We start from the raw sequence: 27,056 nt of genomic DNA, 5'->3' as shown, positions 1-27,056 counted from the left end.
GGTAATATGAAAAATTGACCGAATGGTGGAACAACCAGTCGCTATGACATACACTGACCACCAAGGGGCAGATGCTCTACACAGGAGCTGTCCCCTGGTGGTCAGTGCACTCCCACAGGGGGAGCGCTGCTCAGCCACAAGCGGGGCTGATGGCTGGCCTGGCGAGCGCAGAGGCTGTGGTGGGAGTCTCTCCTGCCTCCGCCTCTGCAGCAGCCTAAGGCCCGTCAGTCAGACATTCCTCAAGGGCTCCCGGACTGCTAAAGGGCACAGGCTGGGCTGAGGGACCCCTCCCCTCAAGTGCAGGAATGTCACGCACCAGGCCTCTAGTCATATATAAAGTAATGGAAGTTTAAATTTTAATGTTGAAATTAATAGCACAATATCTTCTTATAAATTAAAAACCCATTCACACAAAACAATATTATCTATTTAAAAAAGTGCATGCATATTTAAGTACATGTGGAGACACATCAGAGTAGGTAACTATTAGGGAAAGATACAGGATGAGGTTAGAAATGAAGGGTAAAAATAAAACGAAAAAAAAAAAGGATCTTGCATGTACTGATGATGACAATGTGTTATGGAGCTAAAGGATATAATTAATTCAGTTCTCAGCATCTACAATCCAAAAGGGGTTAAGGGAAGTGAGCAAAGAAAACGACTACTAGTAGATTCACTAGAGATTAAAAAAAAAAAAAAAATTTAAAATGTGATGTGAACCAAAAAATCTAAACCAGGGGCGGGCAAACTTTTTGACTCGAGGGCCACAATGGGTTCTTAAACTGGACCGGAGGGCTGGAACAAAAGCATGGATGGAGTGTTTGTGTGAACTAATATAAATTCAAAGTAAACATCATTACATAAAAGGGTACGGTCTTTTTTTTTTTTTTTTTTTAGTTTTATTCATTTCAAACGGGCCGGATCTGGCCTGAGGGCCGTAGTTTGCCCACGGCTGCTCTAAACTGTAGTCACTAATATGGGGGGGGGGGGGGGGGACTAAAATGGAGTCAGGAGGCTATTAAGAAAGTGGGGCCTAACAGCCTGTGCACATTTGAGCCTCAGTTCTCAGAGCTGCTATTAAGTTGCTAAATCTGTTGCTAAACACAGCTCAAGGCTGAGTCATCAATATCCTGGAACGACTGCGACATGGACACACATGGAGTTTACCTCCCTCCTGTAGTTTTTGCCTTCCTTGTTTGCTTTGCCTATTGGAACTAAACAAACCTTATTAACCTGGCCAGTAACTTCATTTGCATGAAAGAATTACATTCTGTGATTTTTGCCTTTAAGAACCCTTTCTTTGTTCTTCCCGGGACACAATTTATTTAGGTTGCTACCTGAATCTATGTATTCTGGGCTGCAGCTTCTTCTGCTCATATAAATGCTGTTTACTCTTTACTACAGTCTAAAATTAATTCTGGTTTGCAGTGGCAAGATTAAAATGGGTGGCTTAGTCTCAACTTTAGAAGAGAAGTCTTCAACACAACAAAAGTAAGTATGGCACATAGGACTGGGAGAGAGTGTGCCTAGTTTAAGGGCCTTGGAAATTTAAACAAGAAATGTCTTCTTGTGGACTGCTTCTATTTCCAGGTCTGGACCGTGAGCTTGTTTATGAATCAGAACAGTAATAGCAGCAGCAACCCCTAATATTTTTGAGCATTAAGTATGTACCAGGTATTCACTATGTGCTGCACATATATTATCTCATTTAATCTTCTCAACAAAATTTTACAGGTGAATTTAAAAGGTGAGACATAAAGACATTAGGAAACTTTATAAAAGGTCAGTTAGCTCTTCGCAAAGCCAAGACACTAAGCTCGGATGTTCAATTCCAAAGTGTGAGTTATAAACCATTTTACTATACTGTATCTTTGCGGAAAATATAAAAAATGGCTTTAGAAAAAAAGTCTTTGGGCTGGCTCTGAATAACAAGTGTTGGGATAATTGTTGTACAACAGTCCCCAATGGTGATATATTCCAGAGAAAGAATTGGTCATTCTGGAGTTTTGTCACCTTAGTTCGGGTTCCTACTGCCAAACTTTCAGGCCAAAAAAGGAAAAACCTTTCACTTCACTCAGATTCCTGTCTATTAAATCTAAAAGTTATAAAATAAAAGACCAGTGTTTAACAATCTGTTATTCTAGAAATAAAAAGTCTGAGCATAATTAAAATGAAACAAAATAGTCCACTAACACCAATGATAAGTGCTGCTTGCTGAGTTATGAACACCAGACTGACATACACCTTATTTTCTCCCTATTTACCTACAGGCTTTTTCTATACAAGATAACTTTATAATTTCCCTTAGACATCAATCCAACTCTACTAAATACACAACCCACTGCTTATTTATTTTGTGATAAGATAAAACATAAAATAAAACTGTGTGAGACATACAACTCACTGTTTGTTTAGTAGTAAAATATATGTAACATTTTAACCATTTTTAAATGTGTGACATTAATTCAATGGCATTAAGTGCATGCATAATGTTGTTGTGCAACCATCACTATACATATCCAGAACTTTTTTATCATACCAAACAAAAATTCTGTACCCATTAATGAATAACTGCTCACTCCTTCTTCCTCCAACCCCTGAGAACCTTTATTATACTTCTATGAGTTTCCCTATTCTACATGCCTCAGATAAGTGGAATAATTCATATTTGTTCTTTTGTCTTGCTTTCTTCCCTTTGTGCAATGTCTTCCAGGGACATCCTTGTTGTAACATGGATCAGAATTACTTCATTCCTTTTAAAGACTGGAAAATAATCCACTGTACGTATATACCACATTTTGTTTATCTAGTCATCTGTCAAAGTACACTTGATTGTCTCCATACTTCAGCTGGTGTGAATAATGCTGCTGTCACACTGGTGTACACGTATCTGCTCCCATACAGGAAGTTGTGAGTCCTCAAACTTTCTTCTATTCTCTAGCTATTAGGAGGTGAATGGGTTTTCTATTTCTGAAAAAAGGCTGATGAAGTTTTGATGGAGATTACATTGAGTCTGCAGATTGCGTTGGATAGTATTACTTCCTTAACATTATAAATCCTCCAATCCATGAATGTGGGATATATTTCTACTTATTTTTGTCTTTAATTTCTTTCAGCCAAATTACATAGTTTTCAAAGTATAAGTTACTGCCTCCTTGGTTGAATTTACTGACAGTATAAGTATTTTATTCTTTTTGATGCTATTGTTAATGGAATTTCATTAATTGCTTAATTCCCTTTTTCATATTATTCATTGTTAAATGTATAGAAACTTAGCTAATTTTTGTTTTGTAGCCTGTAACTTTGCAGAATTTGTTATTAATTCTAATAGATTTTTTGGTGTAGAATCTTTAGAATTTTGTACATATAAGAAGATTGTGTTTTCTGAAGATGCCTTTTATTTCCTTTTCTTCCCTAATTGTTCTCACTAGAATTTCCAATACCATGTTAAATGGAAGTGGTGAAAGCAGGCATTCTTGTTTGTTCCTGATCTTAAGAGGAAAAAACTTTTATTCCCACATCACTGAGTATGTTAGCTATGCATTCTTCATATATGACCTTTGTCATGTTGAGGAAGTTTCCTTCTATTCATAAATTGTTGATTGTTTTTAACATGGAAAGGTGATGAATTTCCTCAAATACCTTGTTAAGATAATCATGAGGGGTTTTCCTTCATTCTATTAATATTATGTATTACACTGATTGCTTTTCTTAAATTTCTTTGCATTCTTGGAATAAATCCCACTTTGTCATGGTATATAATCCTCTCAATATGCTGCTGAATTAAAACAATGTAGCTCTATGATCAGCCTAATTTACTGTATAGCAACAATTTTTGGATCATGACCACAGGAAGAAGGGCCCAAGTACAATCTAGCAACTTCAGTGAGTTGATGAGATGGGGAATCAAAGTTTGTGGAAGATGAGGTTGCTAGAAATTATAGGGTAAAATTCTGAAAAGGAGGTAGTTAGACAGAAAAAAAGGAGTTCTACGTACCTGCATGTGTCTTTACCAAGTACTAGGTCAGGGATAGCGAACCTTTTGAGCTCGGCGTGTCAGCATTTTGAAAAACCCTAACTTACCTCTGGTGCCGTGTCACATATAGAAATTTTTTGATATTTGCAACCATAGTAAAACAAAGATTTATATTTTTGATATTCATTTTATATATTTAAATGCCATTTAACAAAGAAAAATCAACCAAAAAAATGAGTTTGCGTGTCACCTCTGACACGCGTGTCATAGGTTCGCCATCACTGTACTAGGTCATGCATATGTTGAGTGAAACTCCACAAGGTTAGACACACAAAAACTAGGGAGCTGTATGCTGAATAATTCTCATAGCTCATATAAGTCAGGGAGATCTTCAAGTCCAGAGGTTAAATTACTAGGCATTTTTTGGCCCAAAATTATTATATACTAGAGGCCCTGTGCACAAAAATTTGTGCACTCGAGGGGGAGGGAGAGTCCCTCAGCCTGGCCTGTGCCCTCTCGCAGTCTGGGACCCTTCAGGAGATAATGGCCTGCTGGCTTAGGCCTGCTCCCGGGTGGCAGAGGGCAGGCCCAATCCCTAGGTGCAGCCCCTGGTCGGGATCAGAGCAGGGCCAATTAGGGAGTTGGGGCGCCGCCCCCTGTCATGCACAGAGCAGGGCGGATTGGGAGGCTGCGACGCCACCCTCAGTCACGCTCAGGGTAGGGCCGACTGGGGGGTTGGGGCACCGCCCCCTGTCACACTCAAGGCAGGGTCGATGGGGAGGTTGCGGCGCCACCCCCTGCCACGCACAGAGCAGGGCCAATCAGGGGGTTGGGGCGCCACCACTCTCATACTCAGGGCAGGGCCGATGGGGAGGTTATGGCTCTACCCCGTCACACACAGAGCAGGGCTGATCAGGGGGTTGAGGCGCCGCACCCTGCCACACACAGAGCCGCAGGGTGATCAGGGGGTTGGGGAGCTCCCCCCTATCAGGCACAAAGCAGGGCTGATCAGGGGGTTGGGTTGCCTTCCCCTGTCAGGAACAGAGCAGGGTGGATAGGGAGGTTGTGGCCCCGCCCCCTGTCACACACAGAGCCGCAGGGTGATCAGGGGGTTTGGGTGCTGCCCCCTGTCACGCTGATCCCGGTACCGGGAGGCCTCTCGGCTCCGCTGATCCCGGTGCTGGGAAGCATATTACCCTTTTACTATATAGGGTAGAGGCCTGGTGCATGGGTGGGGCTGGCTAGTTTGCCCTGAATGGTGTTCTGGATCAGGGTGGGGGTCCCCACTGGGGTGCCTGGACAGCCTGGGTGAGGGAATGATGGCTGTTTGCAGCTGGTCACACACACCCTTCAGGGTGGGGGTCCCCACTGGGGTGCCTGACCAGTCTGGGTGAGGGGCTGAGGGCTGTTTTCAGGCTGACTGAAGCTCCCAACTGCTCCTTTCTTTCTTTCTTTTTTTTTTCATTCTGGGCCAGCTTTAGCTCTGGCTCCAGCTCTGAGGCTTCTGCTGCTGAAAGAAGGTATCTGGTTTGTTTTGGTTCTATAATCGAAACACTGTATAACTCCAGCTCTGAGATCCCGGGCTCGCTGAAAGCAGGTTTCTGGGGTTTTGTTTAGCTTCTATATTTGTTACAATGTTTCTTAAACTGCAGGCTCAGAGGCCGGCAAAGCAGACAGGGAATGTTGGTTTCCTCTGTCACTGAAGCAAGCAAGCATCATGTTAGTTTCAAGCTGCCTGGCTGCCGGCCGCCATCTTGGCTGGCAGTTAATTTGCATATCTCGCTGATTAGCCAATGGGAAGGGTAGTGGTCGTACGCCAATTACCATGTTTCTCTTTTATTAGATAGGATTCCCTGGAGAAACTCTCTGATACAAAGATGAAATATGTCACTTGTCCTTGTTACCTCTCCCAAAAGACAGTAACAAATACGCATTGACAAACAAAGGCAGAAAGAGGGAAAATCTTTTACCTCAAAGGAACAGAAAGATGGTCCAACAATAAAAGCATGTATTATGCCCTCCTCATCCCAGTGCCTCATCTGACAGGGACAACAGAGAATATGGCTTACCAAAGACATTTCAGGCAGTACCTGCCAGGACCTATACCGAGGCCTTTTTATTGCTCCTAAACTTCTTTTTCAAATATCGAGGTAGGCATTCTTATTCTCTCATTCCAGAATGAGTCCTTGTTCAAGCACTGAACGTAAATGCCTGGTCTCTACTACATCATGTCTCGGTTTGCTTCAGTGCTTTTGAAATGTTTCAATCTCTTCATTTTTGCCTCAAAATACTATCTGTACCCTCTCCACTAACCTCTTTTCAACTTTCTCTTACTCCAAATCTTCTTGCCCAACATACAGTAAACTGCACAATGTATAATCATTGCCATTGCCTGAATATACTTTAGTTTTGTACAAAGGGAAAAATAACATTATCTAATTTGTTTCCAAAATGCTTCTTAAAGGTGTTTAATATTTTCTTTTGTTGTTGTTGTTGTTGTTGTTTGCCTGAAATGATTCACTGCCTCTGACTCTTCAAGGAACACAACATATCTCTATCTGATGCAGATCCATAGCACTTTCATTATTCTACCTCTTGAAGGTACTTGACACACGCCTATAATTATCGTCTTATTGAACTTCAACATTCTTTTTTTTTAAATATATCTGATTTTTTACAGAGAAGAAGGGAGAGGGATAGAGAGTTAGAAACATCGATGAGAGAAACATCAATCAGCTGCCTCCTGCACACCCCCCACTGGCAACGTGCCCGCAACCAAGGTACATGCCCTTGACCGGAATAGAACCTGGGACCCTGCAGTCCTCAGGTCGACACTCTCCACTGAGCCAAACCGGTTAGGGCGCAACATTCTTTTTAATATATTGTTATTGATCTCAGAGAAGAAGGGAGAGGGATGAGAGAGACTCAATGATTGGCTGCCTCCTGTACACCCCACACTGGGGATAGAGCTAGCAACCTGGACGTGTGCCCTCACTGGGAATCAAACCATGACCTCCTGGTTCATAGGTCGACACTCAACCACTGAGCCACACTGACCAGGCTCAACTGCAACATTCTTAAAAATAGGGATCATTTTTAAATTTTTTAAAATCAATTTTATTGAATTTTTTACAAAGAGGAAGGGAGAGGGATAGAGAGTTAGAAACATCGATGAGAGGGAAACATCAATGAGAGAGAAACATCGATCAGCTGCCTCCTGCACACCCCCCACTGGCGAAGTGCCCACAACCAAGGTACATGCCCTTGACCGGAATCGAACCTGGGACCCTTCAGCCCACAGGCCAATGCTCTATCCACTGAGCCAAACTGGCTAGGGCCATTTTAAATTTTTTATTCTAGCATCCATGATTTCTAATCATAATGTAGTAAACACTAAATGAGTATTTTTAAAAACAGCTTCCCTTCATTTCTGAGTCTCCTGAGACCAATAGTTTGCTCTGATTCATAATCTAAATATAATTTTTTCTTCAATACATAATTTTCATCGTACTCAAATATAATAATTGGCTACTCTGCTGCCTAGCCACATAAGTTCAGAGAGGAAGGGAGAAGGAGAAATAGAAACATCAATGATGAGAGAGAAACACTGATCAGCTTCCTCCTGCTAATTGGGTTGACGCTCAGCCACTGAGCCACACCGGCCAGGGTGATAGTCTTAATCAGAGAGATATCTAGCTTGGGTCAAAAAAGCTTCCTGGAGGTGGTGACTCTTGAATTCAGTTTTAACCACTAAACAGAAAGGGGAAGGAATCAAGATGGAGCCTTAAGAAAGGGTAAGTTTCACTCTGGCCAGTGTGCTCAGTGGTTAGAGTGTTGGCCTGTGCAACAAAGGATTGCAGGTCTGATTCTGGGCCGCACCAGCTAGGGTAGCGTGTAGGAGGCAGCCAATCTCTGTCTCTCTCTTTCTCTCTCTCTCTCTCTCCTCTCTCTCTTCCCCCCTTCCCTTTCACTCTCTAAAAATCAATGGAAAAAATATCCTCCAGTGAGAATTAACAACAACAAAAAAGAAAGGTTAAGTTTCCACAGTAACATGGAGAACTTTTAATCATCCATTCTCTACCAATCTTAACAACCTCATCTCCCTTAACTCTCCTTCTATCCAAGCTGGTTTACTCACTGAGTTCAGAATATGCTTAATTTATTTTCTTTTCTCTATTACTGTTAGGCCATACCCATCCCTGTTCCTCACACTAGCCTAAAGTCAATCTACAAAATAAACAAAAGTTCTATCTTCCTGTAATTGGTCAATCTGGCCCCTATCAACGACTCCATTCTTTGAACCTTTCCATCACAGGATCAGATGAACACATTCCCCTACATACTTCCTTTACCCTCCTATTACGTATATGCAGGTAATAATCCGTAACCATCTGCACCTTTGCACAGAGATTTAACTTTTTACATGAGAATGCCAATTATGTAATTTCCATGAGGGCTAGACTTCATGTAATCAAGAGAAAATAGAGCAAGGATATAGCATTTCAGTCTCAGATCTATTTGGTACATGAAGGAATAGATCAAAAAACTGTGAGCAACTGTCTCAGGTTAAACAGAAAGCACATGAGAGGTTTGTAGAGGCTTAAATGCCTGGACTTAATGAGTTTTCTTGTTTTTAGGTTCTCACCTTGACATGCCCTGGCTCTATCAACAGCAAACTATAAAAACTTTCCACTGTGGATTGTGTAAGTCATTTAAGATGCCTCAAATCCTTTGGGAATAAGGCATGATATTATAAAATAAAGGTCAGGAGAATGATCGGCGTCAACTCCCTACACATGGCTACTCTACTGAGATGTAGCATATGAAACAGTAGAACCAAGAGATCTGGGTTAAATTCCTGGCTCTTGAAACTCACTGGCTTTAGAACTTGGGCAAATCCTTAATGTGGAGTAATCACTTCCCCTTAATGTGGATTATTCACTTACCACTCAGTGTTGCTGTAAAAATTAAATGAATTAATACATATATAAAGTAGCTAGCACAGTGCCAAAAAGATATTTGCTTAATTATTCAGTATTAAAACATTATGCCAACCCATTTATCCCTGCAACTCCTTTTAAGAGAGTAGAGAACGAGAGATCTTTCCCCACTTTTTAAAGATCTATCAGGAGCAACTTACTAAGCCCATTGAAACACAGTCCTGAACAAGGAGTCCTAATCCTAATACCCAATGTACAATAGGTTGTCTTTATGACCAATCTCTACCTGTTTCAGTGGGGAGGTTGGGGGGTGGGGAAGCAGGATTAGATTCTGGTCATACTTCTTAGAGTAACAGAGTCTTTCCAACATTAAGAACTCTCAATTTGATAAAGGAAAAAGTAGGAGGTTTAAAGACTTAATTAATCAAGCTGGACTCCCATAGAAAGAAAACTGATAGTGTTCCATAAAGCATAAAAGGTGAACTCTTCAAACCCTTGAAGACATTTGAGATTGTGACCACTGCCTTTGACAATTCTTCAAGCACCCACTATTAGTCCAAAATGGCAGGAGTCATAAAATAAGATGTGAAATGGACCAAAGAATTCTGAACTCTTGGAAGTGGAAAAATGTGCAAAGTCACCTGTCCTAAGCCTCTCCTTACACAGTTGAGGAAGTTGGTATAGGAGAGAAGCCAAACTGCATGCCAGGCTTCTTTTTGCCTCCCCAGAAGCCTCATTGTTTTAATTTTCCTAAGATTTCATTATTTCCTTTAAAGTAATCAAGATCAGACACAACAGTTCATCTGCCTTGCAAAATGGACCCCAAACTGGAAATATCCACAACTTTTGTCCCTGGCAGAACACTGGCACCAAAAAAAGCAAAGATATATACGTTCTTGCAGTTACCTGATTAAATTATCAAGTTCCTGCGTAGAAGTTGTACCCAGGCAAAGAGTGATAATACTGTCCACAAACAGAAATGTGTACTGAGAACTAGAGGCTTTTCATAATTCTTCTATAGAAAGAAAGATCCCTATGGGGACAACCAAAATCACTGGAAGTTTCCAGTGGTGATAACTGACTTCTTCCTTGTGTATCTGCATGCTGATACAGTGAAGAAAAAAAAAAAAAAGCTGAATTAGACTGTGAGACTTCTTAGGAATACCACATACCAGGTAAGGAACTCTGGGAGGTAATAACAGAAATTTGATACCTTTTCTTTTTTTTTTTTTGATGTATTTTATTGATTTTTTACAGAGAGGAAGGGAGAGAGATAGAGAGTTAGAAACATCAATGAGAGAGAAACATCGATCAGCTGCCTCCTGCACACCTCCCACTGGGGATGTGCCCGCAACCCAGGTACATGCCCTTGACCGGAATCGAACCTGGGACCTTTCAGTCCGCAGGCCGACGCTCTATCCACTGAGCCAAACCGGTTTCGGCATGATACCTTTTCTTATTAACTGAACCACCCAAACTTCCAATGACTGTTTTAATCTAAGTTCAATCCAAAATTTGTGACGCTACTCTCTTGTCTATCAACTTATATGAGTATGATATGAACCTACTTCAAGAAGCCACCAGGTGAATAAATACATATATAGTATAGAAATTAAACCACTTTTGGGTGAAATATATTAGCTAGATATAATTATTCTTCTTAATTAGTCCCTTGAAGTTTCTTCTAACTGTAATGATTCAGAAAAAAGATGCTAACATCTGTAAGATCAACACAAAATTTTAGTGAATGTGAGCTAAACATCAAGCAACACTGTTAGGCAAATACCAAAAAAAGGTGAAGCGATACTATATTGAACTTTAAAAATATTTAGTGACTAGAACATGCAAGATAATATCAGAGTTCTGCTCTCCTCTAATAAGGAGATCCTGAAAATATTGTTGGATGCTACCGCCAAAGGACTATGTCAAAGTACGTTAAATTCCTAAGAGACAAGAATAAAACCTCAAACCACATCACAAGAGATCAAAAGTAGGCTATAGCAGGAAGAGACAAAACAGAAGCAGAACAACTAGATGCCTTTAAATATTTACAGGGCAATCAGAAAAGGAACCACCATTGTTTTAATGGGCCCTATGAGAAGAACAAGTATCAATGGATGAAAAACATAAAAACAGCCCTGCCACTTTGGCTCACTTGGTTGAGCATCCCATGCAAAAGAAGGTTGCTGGTTTGATTTCCCAGTCAGGGAACATGCCCAGGATTCAGGCTCAGTCCCCAGGAGGGGGGCATGCAGGAGGCAGGCGATAGATATTTCTCTCTCTCTCTCCCTCTTCCTTCCTCTCTCTAAAGATAATAGAAACATTATTTTTTTTTAAAAAAAAACAAAAAACAGAAAGACAGATTTTGGTTTAATAATTTTCTGTTAGCTTTAAAGTCAAGAAATATTGAAGGTGAAAGGAGTTATTTACATAAAACAGGACACTAAGACACTTGGGCATAAGAGCCTTTGATAAAGGTTTAGGAGCTCATATGATACATGACACTAAACCATGCAGATTAGCCACGAGTTATATTCTGATAAGTAAAGTCACCTTCCAATTTTTTATAACAAGAAAGAAGGCAAAGTATGAATGATTCTGAAAGCCATATTTTATGGGGAATAATTTATAAATGGTGGTCAGGCTATAACAAAATTCCATGTGAGAAAAGATTACGGACTGTTCTAGGTAGTGGTGATGGGAACAGAAAAGAGTGGAAGGCTCACAGAAACATTTCAGAGATGGAGCTGCTGGTACTTAATGACTTACTGGAGACTCTTGGAATAACAGTATGTAGTGGGATTTACTGTGTTAATCTCACCATTCATCTATTAACAATAACAACAGCAATAGCAGATACCTAGTGCTAACCATGTGGTAGGAAATGTCCTAAAGGCATTACATAGTTTAATTCATTTCATTCTCATAACCCTATGAAGTGTATTCTATTAGGCACATTTTACAGAGGAGAAACTAAGGCTTACACCAATCAAATGGGTCAGAGAATAAATATCAAAGAACTAATAGGATATCAGATGCCAGATTTAGACCTACATAATCCCACAGCTAAAGCTCTGAATCCATACACTAGACAGGTGCAAGGGAAAGGCAACAAAATTCGAGGCAGGCAGCATGCAGTATTGGTAACAGCCCAGTGAGTGAAGAGCATCAGGGGGAAGAGGACTGTTGGTAAATGAAGACTTGGGCGGTATCAGAATCAGGGAACCATTATTCATGTCAAGAAAATTGTTGGCACCCCAAAACCATGATGTGCTTGTTTAAACACACACACACACACACACACACACACACACACACACACGAACCCAAATGATAAAATACCTGCTTTGAATCCAACTTCCAAGAGACGGGACCTAATAATTAACTTTTTTTTTTTTTAAGCAAAAACCCTGGTTAATTTTGAGGCAGAACCAGGTTTGGGAACTTTTGTAATAGATCGCTAAGGTCTCTTTCTGCTTTAAAATTCAAGTTGACACGAAGTGACTTTCCCAGAAGCGAAAGGAGGAAGGGAGCGATACTAGCACCAAGAAACGGTGTCTACACCGTTTGTACTTCCATGTTTATTAACGTCTCTCTTAGGAACAGGTATAGATCAGGCAATGGGAGGAGGGGTGTGTTGTTCACTGTGTGCTGGTTAAAAAGCAGGCTTTCTCCCAGGATTTTCTGGTACCATTAGCAGAAAGAAACCTGTCCTGACTACAATAGGTAATCCAACTCAAAAAAAAAAAAAAATGAGACGGATTCCTCAGGTCCTTGTCTGGCTAAGGATGGATGCCAAAATATTCTTCTACTACATGCTCAAAAGCGTGGCAGGAAACCTCTAGATTGGGGCCTGCCAGCTCTGAGTCCAAAAATATCTGGCTCAGAAGAAGAGGTGTCTGCTTTGCAATCACACTTAAAGGACCCTGCTCCCAAAGATGCCCAATTCCGCACGTACCTGAGGGTCCTCGGGTAAGATTGATCTCTTCCTCAGTGACCAAACAATCCACTCTTCCGTTCATATTTTACTGCCTGTCTGGTTTCCTACCTGGTCAACTAGGGCTCGCACAGGTGAAGGTGAATCAATCTCAGCGGGGCGCCTAAAAACGCCGCACTTTCGGTTTCTGCGGCCCCTGGACCGGAAGCGGAAGCGGGGAGCGCGGGGAGAGTCAGGAATGCTGGGAATCGTAGTTCTGGTGGCGGAGGCGTTGCGATCCCTAGGCATGCAAGTGAACCTGGAGCAAGTTACTGTTGCGGGTGGGGGATGGAAGGAAAGCAAAGGTGAGAGACATAAGTCAAGTCAGAGTGTGGAGGAAAAATTAAAAGGAAGATATCCTGCCAGAACCGGTTTGGCTCAGTGTATAGAGCATTGGTCTGCGGACTCAAGGGTCCCGGTTAGCTTCCTGTCAAGGGCATATACCTTGGTTGCGGGCACATCCCCAGTGGGGGGCGTGCAGGAGGCAGCTGATCAATGTTTCTCTCTCATTGATGTTTCTGGCTCTCTAGCCCTCTCCCTTCCTCTCTGTAAAAAATCAATTATATATATATATATATATATATATATATATATATATATATATAATTTTTTTTTTAAAGGAAGATATCCTGCAACTTCTAGGAAATCTCCACCAATGGAGAAAAAAACACAAAAACTGTATTATTCTGTGAGCACCAAACCAGACTGGGCTGGGGTCTCACACAATTCGCTCATAGGATTGCAAAGACAGACAGAAACTTCGCTCTTTTATGTAGCCAGGCAGACACAATGCATGACCTGCACGTTTTCACGGAAGAGGACTTAACAGCGCCGTTTGCTATACACCCTTTGGTAAGTCACCTTTCTGGTGGCCATCTGTGTTAGTTAATTGCCATAATCAAAAGTAAAAATTATGGCTGCTTCCCGTCCGCTTGGTGGCTCCGCTTTCCCGCTGGGCTCTCCACGTCCCTGCCGGCGCCAGGGGGGCGGGGCCGTCGTCGTGCGGTCCTCCGTGCGTCCGCCCGAGCGCGTTCCTGCCTTCGCTGCCCGCGGCTCGGCGCGCACCCCCGGACACCGAGGCCGAGCGCGGGCAGGGAGCTGCCAGCCATGACCCCCCTCGGAGCCGGCGTGAGGGGGTCGAGATGCGGTGACCTGCCAGCCCTGCGGTGGCCTCCCTCCTGCGGTTCCCCTCTCTTCCCCCGACCTCGGGGGCCCGCCCCTGGCACCAACACCGGCCACCATGTCGACCTCGCCGCTGCGGCGCCAGATGAAAAACATCGTCCACAACTACTCGGAGGCCGAGCTCAAGGTCCGCGAGGCCGCGAGCAACGACCCCTGGGGCCCGTCCAGCTCGCTCATGTCTGAGATCGCCGACCTCACCTGCAACGCCATCGGAGATCATGAGCATGATCTGGAAGCGGCGCAGCGACCACGGCAAGAACTGGCGGCACGTCTACAAGGCCATGCCGCTGATGGAGCACCCCATCAAGACGGGCTCGGAGCTTGTGTCGCAGCAGTGCCAGGAGAACATGTACACCGCGCAGACGCTCAAGGACTTGCAGTAGGTGGACCGCGACGGCAAGGACCAGGGCGTCAGCGTGCGAGAGGAGGCCAAGCAGCTGGTGGCCCTACAGCGCGATGAGGACCGGCTGCGGGAAGAGCGAGCCCACGTGCTCAAGACCAAGGAGAAGCTGGCGCAGACTGTCACGGCCTCCTCAGCAGCAGTGGGTTAGCGGGGAGGGGGTGGGGGGCGCACAAGGCCGAGCAGGCGTGGCCGCAGAGCAACGGGGAGGAGGAGCTGCAGCTGCAGCTGGCCTTGGCCATGAGCAAGGAGGAGGCGGACCAGCCCGCGTCCTGCGGCCCGAGGATGATGTCCAGCTCCAGCTGGCCCTTAGTTTGAGCCCAGAGGAACACGATGAGGAGGAGCGGATCCGCCATGGGGATGACCCGAGGCTGCAGATGGCCATAGAGGAGAGCAAGCGGGAGACCGGGGGTCAGAAGGAGTCGTCCCTCATGGATCTCACTGATGTCTTTATGGCCCCGGCTCCTCCGACGGCCTCGGACCCCTGGAGGGGGGGGGGGGGCAGCACCCATGGCCACTACCATCCCCACAGCCACCCCTGCCTCGGACCCTTGGGTGGGACCTCCTGTTCCTCCAGCTGCTGACTCCTGGGGTGGTCTGGCCCCTATCCCGGCCTCTGGGACCCCTGGAGGTCTGCTGCCCCTGCGGGGACCTCTACTGACCCTTGGGGTGGGACCCAGGCCCCTGCAGCTGGAGAGGGGCCCACCCCTGACCCGTGGGGGAGCTCAGACTGTGGGGCCCTGGTCGGTGGACCCCCAGCTGCTGATCCCTGGGCCCCAGCCCCAGCCTTCTCAGAGCCCTGGTTGGGGGAGGGAGGTTACCTGCCAAGCCCAGCACCAACGGCACGGCAGGAGCTGTGCCCACTTGTGGTCCCGGACTCTGCCCACAAGCTGTTCATCGGGGGCTTACCCAACTACCTGAACGACGATCAGGTGAAAGAGCTGCTGACATGGTTCGGGCCTCTCAAGGCCTTCAACCTGGTCAAGGACAGCGCCACCCGGCTCTCCAAGGGCTGCGCCTTCTGTGAGTATGTGGACATCAGCGTCACGGATCAGGCCATGGCGGGGCCCAACGGGATGCAGCTGGGGGACAAGAAACTGCTGGTCCAGAGGGCGGGTGTGGGAGCCAAGAATGCCACGCCGAGCACCATCCACCAGACCCCCGTGACCCTGCAAGTGCCAGGCCTGAGCTCCCAGGTGCAGATGGGCGGCCACCCCACAGAGGTCCTGTGCCTCCTGAACACGGTGCTGCCCGGGGAGCTGCTGGACGACGGGGAGTACGAGGAGGTCGTGGAGGACGTGCTGAACGAGTGCAGCAAGTACGGGCTGGTCAAGTCCATCGAAATCCCCTGGCCCGTGGACGGCGTCGAGGTGCCCGGCTGCAGGAAGGTCTTCGCGGAGTTCACCTCTGTGTGTGACTGCCAGAAAGCCATGCAGGGCCTGCCAGGTCGCAAGTTCGCCAACAGAGTGGTTGTCACAAAATACTGTGACCCCGACTCTTACCACCGCCGGGACTTCTGGTAGAGGCGGCGGGGGTGGGTGGGGCCGGGCTGGCTGGGGGCTACTCCCCCATGCCCCCTCCCTCTTTCCCCCTCCGTAGACAACGGGCAGAGGAGTGACAGCCGAATGACAGGAGGCAGCAACTGGAACGGCAGCAATTAAGGGGGGGGGGGGATGGGAAGTGTGCACACGGCCCACACACGCACCCACAGAGGGAAGGGGTCTGGATGGGGAGGGGTGCACGGCAGGGTGGGGTAAGACCCCACAGCCCCTCCCCAAGACAGCCTCTCCTCCCTCATACCTCACCCCCCTCCTCCCCTTTTCCACTGTAGGAACAGCGTGTTTATATTTTATGGCCAAACTATTTTGAATTTTGTTGTCCGGCCCTTGGCCCTCCCTCTCCCTCCCCAGCTCCGCAGCTCCAGCCCTTTGGCCTCTAGTCCTCCCCTTGGCTTCTTAACGTAGTTGGTTCTCTCCTCTCCAGTCCCACGGCCCTGCCCCTCCTCCTCTGTGGCGGTTTCATATTTGCTAAGACGAATTTGCTCATTAAACATTTGTTGTATTTTAAAAAAAATAGAGTAAAAATTAAAACTTTGCTATCTCTATCACAAGCAGGTCCTTACAGCTTGGAGCAAGGCAACTGTAGACTTACAAAAGGGACAGTGGAAGGATTTGTGGTTACAAGTTCACTCAAGAAAATCCTTTAAGAAAAGGGAAAAGGGGTACGTTCTCTTTATTTTAGTAAAAGAGAAAGTTCAATCCTTTAAAAAAAAAATTCTTACAGTAAGACTAGTGGGTGAACTAGCTGTGACTTCAGCCCAGCCTTCCAGACTCTGGAGGTGGAATTCCAAAACAGGGCTTGAAGGAACCTTCAGGGGTCAAAATCTCACAAGCCAGAAGGGCCAAGAAGGTGATTTAAATGTAGGAAACTACCTAGAGTTAGACCAGCCAAACTGGTGGGGACTCCGGAGGACTGAACAGTGCAGTTCCCATTAAGGCATTCAAATTCAGATTAAATCATTAAAACAGAAGCTACAGTATTTACCAAGCAAAACAAGAAAGAGGTGGATTCCTCAGGAAGGCCTTTTATTTGCTAATCCAGAGAGAAGTGAACATGGGATAGTGGAAGAGAACATAGGAGATAACGTTGGAAGGCTTGATCTCAAGTTTTAATTTAATCTTCTTCCAGTTGTCTAGCTTGGAGCAGGTAACATAATCATCTCCCATGCTTTCCCCACCTGAAAAAGGGCATAATCATAGGTCTTTAAAAGGTTGTTGAAAGGATTAAGTGAGATGAAATTTTAAAAATTACTTTTCAGCTTCAAACTCAGATTCCTACCACCCTCACTTCCAACCTTCCTCAACATATGTAGGTTGAATAAATGAATAAAATGATCATAATAAAAAGCAGAGTGTGAAAAGTGAAAAAACTAAGGTATAAATAAGAGATATTGGAATACCAAGAGAAAAAAGATCAAGTAGAATTAGGAAGAGAAAATCAAGAAAGTTATCAATGAAGAAATTTGTAGGATGAAAAGAGTTTCTCGTGGACTATTGAAGGGGAAATCACTAGCTTGTACCTGGGAAATTACCCTTCTCACCTAAACACAGCAGTCCAAGAGAAACACATAGGACAGTAAAAGGAAAAGAATCACCAAATAAGTTCAGGAAATACTGGTAATGAGGGGAGTAACAGGTTAGACATGTAAATTGTCTTTATATCTTAATGTAAGTATAGTGGGGTTTTTTTTAACAATGAGGAAACTTTAATATGTAGGAAGGAAGAAAACTGAGGATATACTGATTTCTACTCAGAGAAAATTGTTGGGGTCCAACCCCAGCAGGCCCAGAGGTTCCCAAAGGTGTGGACAGAGTTGGCAAAGAAGGAATGACACAGAGTTCAGTTGATCAGCAGCCTAGCCAGGATCTCCAGCCAGGTTCTGTGTTTTATTGTCTTGTTACATCTGTATTTATACCAGTTGATTTTTTTTTAAATATATTTTATTGATTCTTCACAGAGAGGAAGGGAGAGAGATAGAGAGTTAGAAACATCGATGAGAGAGAAACATCGATCAGCTGCCTCCTGCACACCTCCCACTAGGGATGTGCCCGCAACCCAGGTACATGCCCTTGACCGGAATCGAACCCGGGACCCTTCAGTCCACAGGCTGACGCTCTATCCACTGAGCCAAACCGGTTCTGGCTATACCAGTTGATTTTAATCCTATCAATTTCTATTCCAAGGGTAAGGGCATTTCTTATCTCCATTCCAGGGAGATTTCCAAAGATTATGTAGCTTAAGCATGATTGTTTGTAGTTAAAGTGATTAACTATCCTCCTGGCACTTAGTTAAGGTGTTTTATTCCCTCCCTAACTTCAGGGAAAAATCCCTACCTGGGGAAACAATCTTTCTCAGAGAGGTGACCTTGGTTAAAACACGTAGCGCCAAGAAGGGGAGCAAACATATTAAGAACAGTATGCCTTATACACCAGGTCCCTTGAAACATATGCTGTGCAGATGTTTCTTCCCTGCAGCGACTGTGTCAAGCAGCAAGGATGGACAGGCTTCCAGCAAATTCCCCCTTTTTTATTTTTTAAATGATAGCACATGTAAATCAGCAGCCACCTCTCGGATTGGATTGTTTAAGACTCGGAAGAAGTCTGACAAGCAATGATAGGGAGCATAACTATAAACATAGTGGATGGAGTGCAGAAGGAGCCTTGTTCCTGTAGAATGTTGCTGGCCTCTTCAGTCAAGGGATTTCAGCTGTCCTCAAGTTGGTGGTTTGGTTGTCCTTGTTGATCTGGCTAGCGGGCAGCATCATTGGCGACGAGCTTCCCGAAGCGTTAGCGAGTTGAAGGGCTGCATCAAAGGGTCCATCAGGGTCGCGTTTGATGGTGGTGTTGGCGTCTGGGGAGGAGTCAGCTGTGCCCTCTGGGTCGGCTGATATGGAAGATACCGGGGAGGAGGAGGAGGAGGTAGAGATGGAGGGTAGTAGAGAGAAAAAGAAGAGAAAGCAAAAGAACTACAAGGCATGGAAGTGTTTAGAAAAAAGAGGGAGAAGAAAGGGAAGAAGGCAGCATCCTGACACAGCCCTTTCCTTCAGCTGCCCTTTCCCTGTGGTCCAAGGTAGAAATGGGAAACAAGTCCTGTTGCAGTGAGAGGGCAGCTGCTGTCAGCCAGTCTCTATCTTTACCTGGGTCCCAATCTGAGCTGGGCATGGGAAGCAAAGCAGCCATGGGGGCAGGAGACCTCCCTCAGAAGGGGTGAGGGTTCAGGCCTCTGCAAAGTTGGGGGGGGTGAGGGTCTATGCCCCACCTCTGTTGAGCCCCAAGTTATCTCCTAATGGCCCCTCTGCGACTGTGCCTGTCTTAGGTTGTTCCTTCCCTGAGGAATCTTACCCGTCTCTGGCTAACCAGCCATCTTCCAGGGCCAAGCTGGGTGATGTGAGGTGTGCAAATGAGGGAGGGGCAGTGCCCCCCTGCAAGAGGTTCAGTTCTGTCTCCTTGGTAGCCTATGCCCCTGTGGCCTCCACGCCCAACACCTGCCTTGGGCTCCCCTCGCCTGCTGGTGGGGCCTCGGCTCTGGTCACATCTCTTCGGGACCCCAGGTTTCTTCTCCAGGGAGGGCCCAGCTCACACCACTGGGCAAGAGACAGATCCATGGCACCGGCCACCACGAGGCCTCAACCTCAGCGTGAACAGAAAGCCCAGGCAACAGCTGTGGGCAAATGGACTGTGAGAAGAGGGTCCCTCTTGACACAAGGGCAAGAGGGGCCAATACAGGACAAAGGAGGAATGGCCTATCAGCATGTAGTCCAGGGACAGGGCTTTCTCAGCCCAGGATGTCAGGCTCTTGGCCCAAGACAACTCCACGTATGGGGCATATACCAGACACCGCCTAGTCACGGCAGAAAAGGGAGGTGCCCTTCCTGGAACAGTAGGGTAGGGAGATTCTAGAAAAGGCTGTGTTCAGGAGAGAAGGAGAAAAGCCAAAGAACCAGCAAACAAGTAGTCAGATTAAAAAAAAAAAAAAAGAAAAGAAAAGAAAAAGGAAAGGAGATGTGGGGCAAAGCTGGGACATATGGACAGACAAAAAGGAGGCACATGTGATCCTCCCAATGGACAGGTTGTTCCAGCTCAGGGCTGCACATCTGCTGCAGATGGGCACTGGTCAGGTGTGCTAGGGTGAGGCGGAGATGGAGGGCGGTGAGACATAAGGTCAGACTAGACCAGCCGTGGGCAAACTACGGCCCACGGGCCGGATCTGTCCCGTTTGAAATGAATAAAACTATTGAAAAAAAAGACCGTACCCTTCTATGTGATGATGTTTACTTTGAATTTATATTAGTTCATTCAAACACTCCATTCATGCTTTTGTTCCAGCCCTCGGGTCCAGTTTAAGAACCCATTGTGGCCCTCGAGTCAAAAAGTTTGCCCACCCCTGGACTAGACAGTCTGGAATCCACACAGGTGAGTCTGCATCCTGTGGAAATATACAAGCATATCCTCTCCCCTAGGTTAAAAGTACATCAGGTCCCTTCCAGGCTCCTGTAAGCAAGTCTCTCCATTTGACGAGGGTTTTAGGTTTAGTTAGATCAGGGTTCCAATGTCTGTACATCCGGGAATTTCCCTCAGAATCTACATTTAGTATATTAATTACAAATAGAGTATGTTGTAGAACATGATGAGGAGAGGAATATTTAAACTCATTTTCTTGTAATTTTTTAATTTGTGTTTTTAAAGTTTGGTGAGCCCTTTCTACTATTGCTTGGCCTTGAGGATTGTAGGGTATTCCTGTAGTATGTGCAATGCCGAATGTAGAGCATAAGTTTTTAAAAGCTCTAGAGGTATAGGCAGACCCATTGTCTGTTTTAAGTGCCCTTGGTATTCCTAGGTAGGAAAAACATTGAAATAAATGTTGACTTACATCTTTAAAGGCTTCTGTACGTGCAGAAGCAAGGATAACATGAGAAAAAGGTATCAATACAAACATGCACATGTCGGAAACCACCTATTGTCTTCACTAGCATAGAGACCCCAAAAGCTGATGACCTTTGAAGCCTTAGCAAAGGTCGGAGCTGTGCACCACCCAGTTAATCTAGATAATGGTAGCTGAAGCATCCTCCCCACCTTAATTCATTTAATTCCTTATTGATTAGATACTCATGTAAATCCTTATTGATAAGAATAAGTCTGTGTGTCACTGGGACCTCCCTGCCTAAGGGCTATACTATGGGTGGATCCCGAACCATATAAAAGCTTGGTGAGGCCTGAGCACCAGTGGAAGTCCTTCTCCTTGAGTTGGACTTGCCCGCCTGGCTCCCTAATATTTCCAAATTATCTCTTGTCTCTTGTCTCTTTTCTTTCATTTGTGTGCGGCTCTTCCAGATCCTGAACCCTGAACCACGCAGGACGTGGAGGGGAAACACACTCAACATGCACATAGCAAAGTTTGCCAAAAGATGGGACATGAGTAATATCCATCTGCCATAAGTCACAGGGTCTAAATCCTCTTGGATTAACTCCAGTAGCAGGGCTAGGAAAATGAGTAGGACATTGGCCGCAGTCATGCACAATACTTCAAGCAGCTTTTCTAGATATGCGATAATATAGTCGGAGAGCAGAAGCATTTTGATGGTGAATGGCATGAGACTGCCGGGCTTCTTCTAGAGCTGTACAAACTACTGGGCGAGTTAGTAAATCCGCCTGATAATTTCCTTCGCTTAAGGGTCCTGGTAGGCAGGAATGAGCTCTAATATGTCCAATATAGAAAGCCTTTTCTCGTTTATGAATGTAAGTTTGTAGCTGAGCTAACAAAGAGAAAATGGCTGTTCTTCCTTGTGGGAGAGAGGCGGTCTCAATATGAGGAAATAATTTAACTATATATTGAGAGTCAGTGTACAAGTTAAAGGGAACCTGTTGCAATTGTTCAAAAGCATAAATGACTGCCAAAAACTCTGTTCTCTGGGCTGACGTCTCTAGGGTTTGTTGAACATGGGTTGTTGAGTCAATGATTATTACTGTCCTACCATTAGAGGAACCATCTGTGAATACTAAGGAGGCAGGAGGTGATAATGGCTCTTTTGAACATTTAATAGGAAATATAAACGGATGTAGGGAGAGAAATTGCAATAGAGGTGATCTTGACAAATGATGTAAAATTGTCCTGGGAAGTTACCTATAGCTTTTGCCACTCTTCTTCAAATTGTAATAGTGTGTCTAATTGTTCTCTTTTATAAGGTATTATTATCTCAGTAACTTCTCTTCCAAAGAGTTCGATACTGCGTCGTCTACCTTTGATAATGAGAGTGGCCACTAGGGAGGGATAGGGTGGTACAATCTTCCTAGGAGTGACAGGTAAATGTATCCATTCTAATGGTCCTTCCTGCCATAAGCATCCTGTAGGAGTATATTTAGTGGCTAGAATAATTAAGGCCCAAGATTTGGAATAATCTAGATACTGTAGTTGCTGTTTATTGATGGCCTGTTCTATTTTTGCTATAGCCTTTTCTCCTTCTACAGTTAATTGTCAGGGAGACTTAGGGTTAGAATCTCCCTTTAAAATGTCAAATAGAGGTTTTAAGTCAAGAGTGGTTATTTTTAGATATGACCTGACCCAGTTGATATCACCTAATAGTTTCTGATAATCATTTTAATGTGTTTAAATTATCTTTTCTTAATTGTAAAGGCTGATGGGTGATTGTAGAGGTATGTAATATTCTGCCTAAGTAGGAAAAAGAAGGTTCAGTCTGAATCTTTTCTGGGGCTATTTTTAGACCATGTTCTTCTAAAGCAAGGACGGTCTGAGTAAGAATTTCCTGTAAAGTAGCCCAATCTTTATGAGCTAGTAAAATATCATCCATATAATGGATAAGATATAGATCTGAAAATTTCTTTCTAATAACTTGCAAATTTATCTACAAACTTTTGACATAATGTAGGACTATTTTTCATCCCTTGTGGGAGAACCTTCCATTGATATCTCTGATAAGGCTGTTCAAAGTTTTCTGATGGTATGCTGAATGCAAATCTTTGACAATCAGCCAGGTGAAGAGGTATAGTGAAAAAACAATCCTGTAAGTCAATAACAACACAATACTCCTGTGGAATTGCCACAGGGGAGGGCAATCCGGGTTGTAAGGAGCCCATATCTTCCATGGTGGCATTTATGGTTCTAAGATCTTGCAAAAGTCTACACTTGCCTAATTTCTTTCTTATTACAAATATGGGCTCTATATGTCCCTCTGCTAATTGCTGATCAATTAATTGTCGGGCTGCTGATATTTTCTCAGATGTTAAGGGCCATTGCTCGACCCATACTGGTTGTGACGATTTCCAGACTATGGGATCAGCAGTCCTAAGGGCAATGGCCCCAATTATAAATCCTGTTGAGGAGTGTGATGTATTACTTTCTTTTCCTAATCCCTCTTCTGGATTAAATCCCGTGTCTAGCATCTGTGATGTTACTCTATCACTGGGGCTAAATAATAGAACTCCCATTTGAGACAAGATATCTCTTCCCCATAATATAAAGGGGATAGTCGTAATTACATAGGGACAGAATGTTCCTGAATGTTGATCTTCATCAGCCCAGGTTAAAATCTGAGAACTCTTTTTTACATTAGATGCCTTGCCTAGTCCTACTAGGGAAGTGGAAGTGGTGTGTGTGGGCAATGAAGAGGGCCAATCCTTCCCTGCTATGCAGGAAACATCTGCTCCTATATCCAATAGACCTTCAATTGGTTTTCCCTGAATTTGTAAAATTTTTGTAGGTCTAGCAGCATGGATTTCTTGTATCCAAAATGCTGTATCACTGGATCCAAAGCCTCCGGCCCCTTTGGCTTCCTGGGTAACAGCTGTCCCTATTTTATGTATTGGTAACAGGAGTAATTGGGCAATTCTCTGGTTGGGCTGAATCTGTATAGTTGTGGTGGGTGGGGAAAGTAAAATCTGTATTTCTCCTGTGAAGTCTGCATCAACAACTTCTGGGATGACTAAGATCCCCTGTAACGAGGTGGAGCTCCGTCCTAATATTAAACCTACAGTTCCCTCAGGCAGCGGCCCAGACACTCCTGTAGGAATGGCTGCTACCTGCGAGTCTGGGGTTAGTATTGCATGGGTGGTTGAATGGAGGTCCAATCCTGCACTGCCTGGGGTTGCCCTGAAGAGGTCACTGACTGATTGAAATTTGCATAGGGGTTGGGAGTTGATGCCCCTATTATTGCAGGGGCCTGGGGCTGGTCCCCTCTCAAGTTTCCCAATTGAGGTGATGGGATATAACCTCCTTGGGAGCAGTTTGTAGAATTTAAAGGCTGGCCATTTTTATGGTATTTTGATCTACATTCCTTTGCCCAATGGAATCCTTTCTGACATCGGGGACAAACAGTTTTTGGAGGATTAATATTATTCCCTGCTGTATTTCCAGGCTGTCGAGGAGCTTGCCATCTGGCCTGAGTATTATTATTTTTATTTGGTCATTCTCTGCTAAAGTGCCCAGATAAGCCACAAGAGTAGCAGTTCATATTTCTTTTATTACCTGTATCTTTGCTGGCTTGTCCTATGCTCTGCACATATTGAGGGTATGTCTCCCCCTTGAGGGCTGCAGCTATAGCTACACCCTGTATAAATGCTGGATTTACATCGGCACACTGTTCTATAAAATCATTTATAGTTCCCGTTCTGCAAATCAGCCTTAATAAAGCCTGACAGGTATTATTAGCATTTTCAAAAGCCAGTTGTTTGATTAGGATATCGGCTGCCTCTTCATTAAGTGATTACTCGCTTGACTGCCTGTATGAGGCAAGAAAGGAAATCCTGATACGGTTCCTCAACCTTCTGTTTAACCTCTGTAAGGGTGGTTGTTTTTCCTACTGTACAAGGTAGGGATTTCCAGGCATTTGCTGCACAACTGTTTACTTTAATAAGTGCCTCTTTGGGTATATACATTTGCTCCTGAGCCATGATAAAATCACCTTCTACTAATATCATGTCTAGGGTTATTACTCCTCTGGAATTCTTGCTAGTGGCTACAGCTCTCTTAGCAAGATCATCATATTCAGTTTTCCATAATAAGTAATTGCCTCCTGAGAGACAGGCTTTACAAACCTGTGACCAATCATAAGGAGTCATCCATTTACTGGCTCGGGCTTCTACCAAGGTTTGTGTGTAAGGAGCTAGAGGTCCATATTCAGAGCAGGCCAATTTTAATTCTTTAAGTATTTTGTAAGGTATAGGCTCCCAGGTGGGGTTTTCGTCCCCCTCACTCTCATACACGACTGGGAAGCAGAGTGAGAATTCAAGATCTCCACTAGCTTCAGCTTCTCTTATAGCCCTTTGAAATTTAGACATGGAGCTCATAGGAGCCGGAGAACCTGGTTTAGGCTTCTTTTCTGATTTAGGGAGCCTGGTTTGAATGGGAGGGCTTTTCTCCTCTCTACTGACTGGAAAGGACCAAGGGTCATGTTTATGATATTATTCTCCTTCCGATCAGTATGCATAACTAACTTGCTCTTAGATTGAACTGGAGACAATAATGATGTGTCCTGTCTAGGTGGAGCTGAGGGACTATTTAAAGTTTGAGAAAGTTCCACCGTTTCTGCCTCTGGTGCCAAGGTGTCATGAATTAAATTCCAGAGGGAAAGGGTATCTGCCAGGACCTTCTCAGATCCATGGAATCTGTAATAAGCCTTTAATTGCTCTCCTACTTCAGTCCAAGTTTCTAAATTAACAGTTCCTTCCTCAGGAAGCCATGGGCATACTTCTTGTATAAAACGTTCTGTCTGACTCAGAGTAACCTTAACTCCTCTGCTAGCAAGCATATGTGTTAAAAGATCAATACACAGTCTTTTTTCTTTAGACTCAGTATGGCCCATCTTCTCAATCTAAGTTCTGTACTATCCACCCTCTTACCCTACTTATCCTCTATAGGGGTGTCTGCAGCACCCTATGGTGCAGTCCTATCCGTTCCGAGTGCGGGGGGGGGGGGGGGGGGCGGGGGGGAGGGGGCTTACCTAGGGGAATCCTGTTTGGGCGCCAGGTGTTGGGGTTCAACACCAGCAGGTCCAGGGGTTCCCAAAGGTGTGGACGGAGTTGGTGAAGAAGGAAGGAAATGGAGGCAGCAGCATTCAGTTGATCAGCATAGCCAGGTTCTCTCGCCAGGTTCTAGCCAGGTTCTCCAGCCAGGTTCTAGCCAGGTTCTCTCTTTATTCTCCTGTTACATCTGTATTTATACCAGTTGATTTTAATCCTATCCATTCTATTCCAAAGGTTAGGGCATTTGTTATCTCCATTCCAAGGTCACTACACTATTGTTCTGTTAAGCTACAAGGAAGTAACTGAAGGAGATTATCCTAAATAAAGATTATGTAGTTTAAGCGTGATTGTTCATAGATAAAGTGATTAATTACCCGCCTGGCACTTAGTTAAGGGGTTTTATTCCCTTTCTTAGTCCTGTTAATCCCTAACTCCAGGGAAAAATCCCCACCTGGGGAAAACAACCTTTCTCAGAGAGGTGACCTTGGTTAAAACACATAGCGCTAAGAAGGGGAACAAACATATTAAGAACAATATGCCATATATGCCAGGTCCCTTGAGACATATGCTGGTCAGATGTTTCTTCCCTGCAGCGACTGTGTCAAGCAGCAAGGATGGACCAGCTTCTGGAAGGTTGAGAACCACTGTCTTAGATTCACTAGCAAGAGGACCTGTATTTACTTAAGATGTTGGTCCTTGTGTCTTATACATGCACCTGTAGAAAACCTTGTGGACAGTGGTGTGCACTTTTGTTTATAATGGTTTTCTGTAACTGGTTATGGGCTAAATTTTTGTTATTTGTTTACTTTATTGCTAGTGTAAAGTAAGCATAAGAGGAATCCCTCGTCAGACAGACTGGGAGGATCAATAACTTCTGTGGCATAGGCCCGTGATGTCAACAGTAGTTGTATAAAAGTTGAGCTACCGCCCTAACCAGTTTGGCTCAGTGGATAGAGCGTCGGCCTGCAGACTGAAGGGTCCCAGGTTCGATTCCGGTCAAGGGCATGTACCTTGGCTGTGGGCACATCCCCAGTGGGGGGTGTGAAGG

The 27,056-nt window shown here is 44.6% G+C and overlaps 1 protein-coding gene and 1 pseudogene across 2 annotated transcripts in view; one reads left to right on the top strand and one right to left on the bottom strand.

Moving 5' to 3' along the window:
- The window catches only part of LOC308516623 (synaptojanin-2-binding protein), a 29,497-nt gene extending 16,438 nt beyond the window's left edge, over positions 1-13,059 (bottom strand). The window contains exon 1 of the mRNA XM_081087665.1: positions 12,875-13,059. Coding sequence (XP_080943791.1) covers positions 12,875-12,938 — 64 coding nt within the window. The 5' untranslated portion in view covers positions 12,939-13,059. The remainder of the gene's footprint in view (positions 1-12,874) is intronic.
- A 1,073-nt stretch (positions 13,060-14,132) lies between these two features.
- Positions 14,133-16,532, top strand: LOC308530065 (epsin-1-like; annotated as a pseudogene). The gene has a single exon. The product of its transcript is annotated as an epsin-1-like (transcript).
- The last annotated feature ends 10,524 nt before the right edge of the window (positions 16,533-27,056 follow it).

The sequence above is a fragment of the Myotis nattereri genome (genome assembly GCF_964212035.1).
Source record: "Myotis nattereri genome assembly, chromosome: 1".
NCBI classification, from domain to species: domain Eukaryota; kingdom Metazoa; phylum Chordata; class Mammalia; order Chiroptera; family Vespertilionidae; genus Myotis; species Myotis nattereri.
Note: the sequence above shows the minus strand (reverse complement) of the source record. Positions and strands in the feature narration are given on the sequence as shown.